The following is a 10,470-nucleotide window of genomic DNA, read 5'->3' on the forward strand; positions in this document are numbered from 1 at the left end:
AACGCTTTCCGACTTACAAATACTGTCAAAATAAATGGTGTATTGAACTTATTTTCCAAAAGAACAGACTTATAGTCTGTCTCATTTGGATAGTCTTTTCTTTTCTTGTCTTTCCTCCTGCAACTCCTGGTCGCTGTGACTGAGGGGAACCCGGCTGCTGTGTGGTTGGATTTCCTCGCTCACACTTATTACGCACATGTGTGTCTGATGCATACAGACACACACGCAGCTGCCAAGTGAAGGAAATCATACACAAACACTGTTTGTAATGTGCACGCATGCAACATTTGTTTGCACACGCTCAGAATGGACACATTGTGGTGTTTTGAACTTTTGATTCAAACTTTTATTACTAAAATTGTCCTTTCACATGTAACTTCAGACACACAAAGAGGGCGTAGTAGACACACTGTACATTCGCTGTTGTGAGAACACAGCTGTCCCCTCCTACAGATTTAACTAATGACAATGAAATGATCTGAACGCTGACAGCGAACACCCAAACATGCAGCGTAGACTATAGTGTAACAACCTGAACATATGTTGATGGAGGTTGCAAAGAAAATGAGGAAAACGAGGGAAGAGAGGTAGAAAAGGTTTGAATGCACAAAGAAACGTTGATGTGGAGAGTGGATGGAAAACAATCACAAAATGAAACCAATATGCTGAATACAGAAATATAAACATACAAAGTAATTTGATATGGCATGCACAAAAGAGATGCCACACCTGGAATGTAGGCAGAGTGGTGCTGGGAATGAGTTGTGCGGTCATGTCACAGCATTTGTTATTTAAAGTTTGACTGGTAAAAAACTCTTTCAGTTAGATCATTGTTTTCATTCATTTAAAGATGGAGGCCGATGTATTAAATTGCCTTATTTTCAATATATTTACACTTTCAGCCCGAGTTGATTGTTCTGCTGATTCCAGACCGGTCAGCCGGCCGGTTTAATCAAAATGTCTGCACCAGTCTTTGAGGCCGGTTTCACAAAGATATTCCTGACTGTAGAGTTTAGCCCCCAGGCCAACTATGAACTGAAAGGCCATTTTCCATGGTAACAATCCGTGACACCTGCTGGCCAGTGGCACCAAATGACAGAAAAAAGAAAAAAGCATGGCATAATTTACTCACAATTTATTGTAAATTTGTCCCTACGGATGAATTCTGATGTCCTTCTGAAGTCCGACTGATTTTAAAGCCACAGTCAAAGTCTGTCTTGGTGAACCCGGCCCCTGATGCAGAGGCCAGAACACGGCATGGTTTGCTCTGCTTCGAAACATTTTTAACAATTTGATCGTTTTCCAGACAAAAAAACAACCTGTTGATCTGAGAGCTCACACGAGCCAACAACCTCTCAAACATCGAGGAGGAGATATCAACTTATTGCTTTGACCAACAACCGTTTGCGCAAGGTCGTGAACCCTGCACCGGGTTTTCTCCCGATATATATACAGGAGGACTGTGACGAGTCCATCCAGCTTCTGCAAATGTTTTTCATCTGCTCAATTTCTAATATGTTTCTGCTTAATCCAACATCCTCCCTCGCGCCTTTACACACACACACACACACACAGTTTGTGTACGATGACAAACACGCACCCACAAGAGAGAAACCTTTGAATTAAAGCCTCAAAAAAGGAAATGTACTTTAACACAGAATAACCACGACCTCTTTCAAAATGTGCATCAAGATCCGCAAGAAACAACAGTTAAAAAAACACAACATTTTGCAAAGTATGGTCAAGAAATGGCAAAGTGCTTGATCGTTGTAAATAAAAAAAAGAAAAATTGCATTTACTTTATTTTTAACATCTGCACCTCAAAATTGTAAGATCTGTTTTGTCCCTTAATTTGTGCTCTGTTTGGTAGAAAATCCTTGTTGCCCATTCAGTCTGATCAGTTTAGAGGGTCAGATGAAAAGAAACTGGTGTGTGTGTGTGTGTGTGTCTGTGTGTAGACCCACGGTGAAGTGGAGTGACGTATAGTCTCCCTGCTCCTGACCCTGATGGATGTGTGTGTGTGTGTGTGTGTGTGTGTGTGTGTCTGGTGTTCTACATGAGATGAAAAGTGAAGTCTATATATCCTGCATGCATTCTTATAGGATTACTTGAGCTATGTGTAGATACAGACGTAACAGTCATTAACAGTCGTCATCCTCAAAGTGTGTTTTCTGCAGGACCTTCACATGACGCTCATAGATCTTGAGGGCGGGCCCAAGTCTGATTGACAGGCCAGTTAAAACATCGTTGCGCTGCATGAGGAGAAGAGACTTGCCATCGATTTCCTAATGAAGAGAGTAAAGCAAAGTGGGCAGGAGATGAAGGTTACAACTGTTGAAGGTACATTGACACTGTCTATGGCGGCCTCTAGTGTTCATTACAGGGATTGCAGGCTCACCTGGGTCCTGAAGGCAGCAGCCTGCTCAGGGAAACCTGCTGCTGTGAAATAACTGACCACATCAGACACTGTCCAGTCCACAGGGCCGCCGCTGGCCTCCTCAGACTTCACAAACCTAGGGAGATGAGGAAGAGGCCGGTTTGCTCATTACAACACGTGCGGGGGATGTTGAAATCGTAAACGTAAATCGTAAAATGATGTCGCAGTTGACAGTTTAATTAAGACATGTAGTTTAGTTTTTATGCAGGGTTTAATGGTTGTTCATTCCCCTTTGATGGTATTAAAGTCTGTCCTGTTAGAATGTGACAATGTGATTTCCTTGTTTTCACTGATGGATAAATCGAACCATGAACCTTGAGCTCTACAGTATCATTGTTAGTGCAAACTGGAGAATTAGATATTAAGTTATGATTAATATTAAATGCTCGGACTTTGTTTCAAAATGTTCACATTAACAATGTGTTTGTGTATTAGTTTCATTTATCCTAAATTAAGAGTTTATTTTTATTTTTTTTGTTGGTCGGGGAAGAAGAATGATACTGTTGACTTGAATGCTTGGGGGGAGGGGGGGTTAGAAAAATGTTAAATGTATCACAATTGCACTGTATTTTTGTGTACTTGCCTTAATAAAAAATTAAAAAAAAAATGTATTAGTTTGACGATGGGAAAGGGGTCGATCATAGATATTCACTTGGTATCTGCAGCTTCCCTCAGCTTTGGTTTCAGCTCACTGTTTTGCTTCAACTTTAACATTTTAGTTTACTCTCACCCCTTTATAGGATAAAGACATCTGTTAAAATCACTGTCCTCGAGCTGATGAGCGCCAAACTGCAGACAGACACAGTTAAAGAGTAGGCGCTGGACACAATGGAGCATTTAACTGCTAAAGAAACAGATATTTCCCTCAGGAGTTAATTTGCTCTTAGATTCATCAGGTTGCAGATTGACGTTGCTTTGTAACTGCAGGGTGAGAAAATAAGCAACCGTTTGCTAACAACTTCGCCGTGTCAATTTTAAAGGCGATGAGACATCCATGATCCGTTCCCAACTTGTTTACGCTGCCCCCCAAGTGGCCCTTTACATCTGTTCCTGCTGGTTGTAGGTTACACAGTCAGGGAAAGAGCTATCTTGAGTTTCACATTGCAGAGAAAACACAAAATGCCTGATGGTGATTTATTGGATGTTAAAATTGAAATTAACCTCACAGAGCCAGACAACAGTGAAGTGAGAAACTCTCTTTACTGAAACAGAGCTCGTAACAGATCCAGAAGCAAGCCAACCGAATGAACATGTGTCTTCAGTGTCTTCCGTGTCTCCAGCATCTCCGCTGTACTCACCCTCCTCCTCCTCCGTTTATCCCTGGTTCTTCTGGCGTGCCGGAGTCTCTCGGAGACGCGGTGGGTGTGAGCAGGCAGGATGACACGCCGACCTCCGTTTTAGACGCCACGTCTACGGCGGAGACAACAAAGCAGTCGGATTACCTGTCACCACCGCGAGCCACCGAACACAAATACACACAGACATTTTGAGATTATCTGTTACACTCACTGTTAAAGTCTGAGCAGGTGCGGTTGATTCTGTCCTCCTGCATCTGGCTCTTGATGTGGAGGGAAGAGCGGGGGTCAAACAAAGAAGCAAATAGTTGAGCGTGACAAAAAAAAGAATGAGACCTGCCCGTGAACAAGTCAAAGTCACTAGATACAGGGGAACAATCCTGTTGAAAGCATCGGAGTGATACAGGCTCCATTAAAACTCAAGGATTAAAGGAGCCGATGGTGTTGAGATGCATCAAGACAAAAGTGTCTGACTACATTGTGGAAAGCATCCAACAGAGGAATATATGTTCTTCTTTACCTTTCACACGATCGGGTCTGTTTGTTGTTGTTGTTGTTGTTGTTGTTGTGTCGTGTGACTTGATGCCAGCAGACAACGGTGGAAACGTGAATGAGAGTGTGAGAGAGAAGTGCTGGTGTTGGAGTGCAGAAAGCCTAGCTTAGTTTTACCCAGAATATTTGTAATGTCACGGCTGCATTTTTAACGTTGATGTGAATGCAATGCGAGAAAACATGGGAAAGTAAAGGTCCACGTTGAAAAATACAGACGCTGCACTTTAAAGGGAGACGCTAGAGGCCAAATCAACATTTTTAGATTTTGTTCGATTTTGCTTTCATAACAGACAATTGGAAAGAAAACATTGGAGGTACACATTTCGGGGTTTATTTGATGATTTTGTCTATTTGCGTTTGTAGATTTCCCATATAAACGAATTGAAACCTGGCTTTATCCAATATTCTTTAACACATAAATTAACACATATTTGAGAAGATAATGCCTTGATTGCACATTAAACCTGAGATTTCAAAAATAATTGCCTTGATGTAAGTAGCGGACAATCAACTTGATCAGTTTCATTTTTCTTTTCGCCCGTGCTGTCTCTCGTTACTGGCTGTCATGAGCCGGAGATGAAAAAGAAAAATACTATCACACAGAACAATGCCTTTTCACTTAAAGATACCCCAAACAAATGTAGACAGCTAGTGTTGTTGTCCCTGTTTTGTAGTGTGCACACGCAGGTGACACTGTTCAGTTTTGGTTTGACATGGTTGATCAACAGTTGGTGGCAGTAATGTGCCAAGAAATGTAGCAAAGCGCCAACAAAAGCAGCGGGAAAATGACGCTAATAAGTAAACTTGGATGTAAACAAAAACAACAATGGCTTGACTGTTGCTTTATGTGTAAGGAAATGCATTCAACGCTGTATTAGGCCTCATGGTAACCCACAATGCATTTTGGTGGGAAACAGTTCAATAAGTATAACTATGTTTGTTTGAAAAAATAAAACTCCACTGGGTACTTTTCAATATCCCAAGATGCACTTTGCTTACATAATGCAATACATTTTCCACAAAACCTGACACAAAAATGCACAGATATAGATGTACCTAAAACCATACCTTAACCAAAGTTAGCTGATCTGGTTACTTATATTTCATGTTTTCCATCAAAGCCAATTTACTTTTACTCTGAAATCAAATAAATATTTAGCTTTCGCTTTCATTTCTTTTCTTCTTTTTTTCCTTTGAAAAAGGTTTGAACTTGGAACACACCATGTTTGTCTGTTGAGCTGTCGTACCTTCACATCGCTGCTCATTGCAATCACTGCTTCTCCTTCAATTTACTCCAAACAGCAACTTTTGAAGATGCCACAGAAAACATAGGTGTGTGATAAAAAAAAAAAAAAAAGCTTAAAGATCAACTTTGTGTCGGATGAATCACGGCTGTGTGTTAACGTGTCAAAATATGGAGGTAAAATCAATATTTGAGAGTGAAACAGTCACAGATTACAGACATCAAGAACAATTTTGACCTCTGTCATTACCTAATTGAAATACATTACATTCCTCTGACCCTGGTTATAGTTAATGCAGGTGTGCAGAAAATCATAATTGAGAAGGTAATGATGTATTGAAAAGAGCCCTTGGAAAATATTCTAGACAGAAAACATCTTACAGGCTCACTTTTCCAACAGCTGTGGAAAATAATAATATATATTTACTAAAATCTTGTACTTCAGCAGTTTATTTGAGTATTTCTATACATTTTATGCTACTTTATATTTTACTACAATTCAGGAGAAAATATTTTACAAATAGTATAACGGTAAAAAACAAAGATTTGTCACTGTTTTGACCAGCTACAATGTCAGACACGTGAATGCATCATTATCAATAATTAAATAATAAAGTATGTATAATAAAATGGTATCATACTAAAAGGGCTATTCTTCATAATTAGATGAAACATATGGTTCAGCTTTATTAAAGACAGAAGTATTGAGATGACAACAATGGCTGGTCAGACTCTTGAGTTGCATGATTGGAGTAAGTTTGACGCTTTAAGGACATCATCCAACAATGAAAACCAACAGGACAGATGCACATTCTCACACTTACTTGTGTCTCCACATGTTGCAGATCAGAGACAACGGCTTTGTCCTCCAAGTGGCCGCTGTTACACTGTGACAGGGAAGCTCCCTGAACAGGTAGACGTGACGCCTTGGTGAGGGAATCAAGCCCACGCGTCTCTGTGAGACCAGCAGCCGAACCTATGGAACGGAGAGAAGATTAGAGACAACTTCTGACTTGTATTAATGGCATTATCGTTACTATCACTTGTATTATCATCATTATTAGGACCCGAGCCGCTGACAACGTCAGGACGGAGGACCTATTGAAACTCAAATGTTTATTTATTTATTTATTTTCTCGTTATAGTTCCACATTGCCTGGACAAACTAGGGGCTCGGGATATACATACACCATTCAAAATTGCCACACCTCTCTGAATTGGCAAAAATGACAATCTTAATGGGGTGTCAGAAAAAAGTCAAAAAAATTTGCTCCGTAGCCTCACCTTTGGATGTGAAAGCTATCTATTTTTGCCACCTATGTCGGATTGACTTGAAATTTGGCACACATGTCCAGGTGGACCTGCTCTACAAAAAAACAGAATGAGACCTTTAAGCTCCGCCTACTTAGATTTTCTGCCATTTTGAATTTTGTGAAAAACTGTTTTTTTCCCAAGTTCTCCTAAACACTTGGTCAATTCTTACAAAACTTTCGGGGGATCATTGTTGGCTCAATGTGATCAAACTTTCTTGATATCTCATTGCGTTTAGAAGATATGAACTAATTAACCTCTTCGGGGTGTGGCTCAATATGGTTCTTACGAAACAAGAATTCATTTCAAAGGCAAAAACAAAACAAAACTCAGCGCTCAGTATGTGCAGCAGCAGCCTGTAACAGTCATGATAGTAGTGGGGTTACCAGCAGAAGGTTACTCGTGATAATTAGGACCTTTAATCAGCCGGTCTCGGCCGCGCGTACATGCACGCGCACACACACCTCCGGCCTGCTGCTGTGACGCGGTCCGGACCTCAACGTCTTCTGTGGGTTTCTCAATGAGCTCTGGTTCCGTTGTCATAACTACCGGGGATAGTCCTCCCGCCCCCTCATCAGAACTCCGGGGATTCTCCTCCTCTTCCTCCTTCTCTCCCCGTTCCTCTTCCTCACTGGCTGTTTCCATCGGCTCATACTCCCGGAGAAGAGAAGCGGACGGTGGCTGCAACGACAGATAAAGTTGTGTGAAGGCAAAGCAGCAGCAGCAATGTGGACAACACCCGTTGAGTCTCTCTCTCTCTCTCTCTCTCTCTCTCTCTCTCTCTCTCTCTCTCTCTCTCTCTCTCTCTCTCAAAAAGAAGACGCTAGATGACAAACACCGCCCACTTGGGGAAATAGAAATCTGAAATTAAAAAAAGCCGCCGACCGCAGCCTGCTCAAGTACTGCACCCACCAGTGAGGGAGGAGAGCGGGCTGTTTCCGAAAAGATACAAAGGATGTAATGAGACTCGAAACGAGAGCTGCGGGGATAAAAGAGGGGTGGAGAAAAACAAAGGACTCGTGTCTCACAAATGTACATATGCAGCCTAAATGTATAGCTTAGAGATGTATCTCTTATATATATATATATATATATATATATATATATATATATATATATATATATATATATATATATATATATATATATATATATATATATATATATGCAGCCTATAGGCGGGATGTTGCACCGCACACAGGATGCTCAGCTGTTTGGGACTCAGTCCTCCGCCGGCCCGCGCAGCGCCCGCATGAGAGTCTCAAGTTAACACAAACACCGCGTCCCGCGGCCCCGTGTCCCCGCGCGCTCTAAAGTTCCTGCGAGCGACATGAAATGTTACGAGGATCCCCAAAAACAGCGAGGTGGCCAACACGACAACACAGCCGGCTCGCGCCATGCAGAGAGCGCTCTTTGTGGTGCGCGCGCGCTCATCCTGGGTGCCTTGTGTCACCCGCACCTTCTTTTGTGCAGCAAGCAGAGCCCCACGCGCGCGCGCGCGCGTACGCACGCACGCGCTTACAGAAGCAACAATTAATCGTCCTGAACGTGATCTTCTCAAACACTTCTGCGTGTAAAAGGTCTAAAAACATGCTGGTTAACATAGACTCCAGCATATGTTGGCAAAAAAAAAAAAAAAGCCGAGCGCGTCCCGGTGTGATTTTAACCGCTCCTCGCGCCTCGGCGAGCCGTCAAGCCAGCGCCGTTCCCCGCTCTGTGTTACCGGGACGTGTTGGAAATATTAAGTTAGCAGTGCCCACCCTTTTCCCGGTGTGCTTGTCCTGCAGTGAGCTCTTCGCAAGTCTGTCAGCGGACGCATTCTTCGGCATCGGCTCCTCCGCCACCACCACCCCCCTCAGAGGGAGAGTAATGTTCCCGCAGCGGGTCCTGCGCAGTCTGCCCCTCGCCACCTCTCTCTCCATGACCACTTTGACTTTGCCTCGGGTCAGCTTCTCCTCCGACAGCCGGTGCTGGCTGCTCAGATAGCCCAGAATCTCCTTCAGCCCGAGCGGCTTCATGTGGCCTCTCGTCGCGGCGGCGGCGGCGGCGCCCCCGCGGATGCTCCTCTCGGACAGGCTGCGAACAGACGCCACCAGTCTGTCGCCCAGGTCGGAGTTGGCGTGGACCCCCGCTGTTGCGGCGCCCTCTCCTCCGACTCGAAGTTTGGGCTTGAGGGGCACAGTCTGCTTCTGCCTCTGCTGCGGTTGCGGGAGGCTGCTGACGCTCCCAGAGGAAGTTTTGTTCTGGGTGTCATCTCCTGACAAACACGGCTCTCCTCCTCCCAGAGCCGCGGCGGCGTGGCTCGGCGGTGTCCCGCTCGCATCGCCGCCGTCGTGCGCGTTTGTTGTGTGGCCGAGACCGGGCGACGGGCAGTGCCCCGCTCCCTGCGGTCCTAATCCCTTGTCTCTCGGTGCACTTGCTTTCTCCTCTTTACAGCCGCTCCCGACAGCGCAGCCCGTAGTTGCGCCACAAACGAGGCACCCGTTTCCGCTACTCGGGCTGGAGGCAGGCTTGAGCTCCTTGTCGGTGGTGCTGGCTGGTGTCTGAGTGTGGGGACTTGGGCTGGGCTCAGAGTCCTCCTCGCCCTCCTCCTGGTCGGTGAAGCTGTGCGCACTGTCGCCGTTGTTGTTCAGACGCTCGTGTTTGGTCCGCTCCCTCGCTGCCTCCGCGCCGCCGCTGCCAGCGGCCGTGAACTCACTCTTCTTTCTGCTTTTCCTCTGCACCTTCGCCGCATTCCGGTACGATATGGACCCCTTGTAGCTAACTTTGAGCACCGTCTGCTCTTGTATCAGTTTTTCTAGTTCTGTCCTGGTTCGGTCCGGGTCAGACCCGTGTCGTCTCCGGACCATTCGACAAATCCTCTCCAGATCCGGACGGGCTTTCCTCGAGCGGAGAGAGTCGATTGTCTCCAGAATCCACTCTCTGTACTTATTGGGCTCGGACATCTTCTCTTGCTGGTGGGTTCGGCCCGAGTGCGTCTTTTTTCTCTCTCTCTCTCTCTCTCTCTCTCTCTCTCTCTCTCTCTCTACCCCCCCCCCCCCCCCTCCTACCCCAGCTCCCCCTCCCCCTCCCCCTCCCCCTCTGCTGTTTCACAAGTGACGCTGTGCCAGAGTGCGATCCCCGGCTGAAGAGTGAGGACGGAAGCCTGACTGGAACCTTTTTCGTTCGTTGGCCCCTCGTTCGTTGGTGCGCTTAAGGTGGACCGAAGATGGCGCCGAGGTTTTCGCCACAGACGCAAATTACTTTTAAGGTGGAATCGGCTGGTTTTTAGTCCAGTGCTCTTTGTTCGCAGTCTCGATCGGATCAGCCCAGATGACAACGTCTGATTTTGACACAAAGAAACACCGACACGCAGTCCACACAATGCGTGCAGTAGACGAGTTATTAAGTGTCGTGTTTTTAGGCGTTTTGACAAATCAGATTGAGCCGGGCGGTCAACAGATGGGTTGGTGACGGCTCCATACCGCATCAGGCGGCAGTGATGGATGTTTGACCTCCAGGCAACATACGCGCGCGCGCTCTCTCTCTCTTACACGCGCGCGCGCACACACACACACACACACACACACACACACAACATTTAGAAATATGTTATCATCTACAATTCCCTCTTTACCAAACTTACAGCCGCT

At 45.1% G+C, this 10,470-nt stretch overlaps 1 protein-coding gene across 1 annotated transcript; it reads right to left on the reverse strand.

The window, feature by feature from the left end:
- Positions 1–366: 366 nt before the first annotated feature.
- samd1b (sterile alpha motif domain containing 1b) lies at positions 367–9,817 on the reverse strand. The gene is made up of 7 exons (XM_068592546.1): positions 8,599–9,817; positions 7,303–7,519; positions 6,352–6,503; positions 3,947–3,995; positions 3,736–3,847; positions 2,399–2,513; positions 367–2,285 (listed from the first exon to the last, which is right to left on the reverse strand). Exons 1-7 carry the CDS (start codon positions 9,781–9,783, stop codon positions 2,142–2,144), a joined length of 1,974 nt encoding a protein of 657 aa, XP_068448647.1. The 5' UTR covers positions 9,784–9,817; the 3' UTR covers positions 367–2,141.
- Positions 9,818–10,470: the final 653 nt, after the last annotated feature.

Source organism: Clinocottus analis, unplaced genomic scaffold, assembly GCF_023055335.1.
Source record: "Clinocottus analis isolate CAN_PGR_092001 unplaced genomic scaffold, fCliAna1.0.p SCAF_27, whole genome shotgun sequence".
Lineage (NCBI taxonomy): Eukaryota > Metazoa > Chordata > Actinopteri > Perciformes > Cottidae > Clinocottus > Clinocottus analis.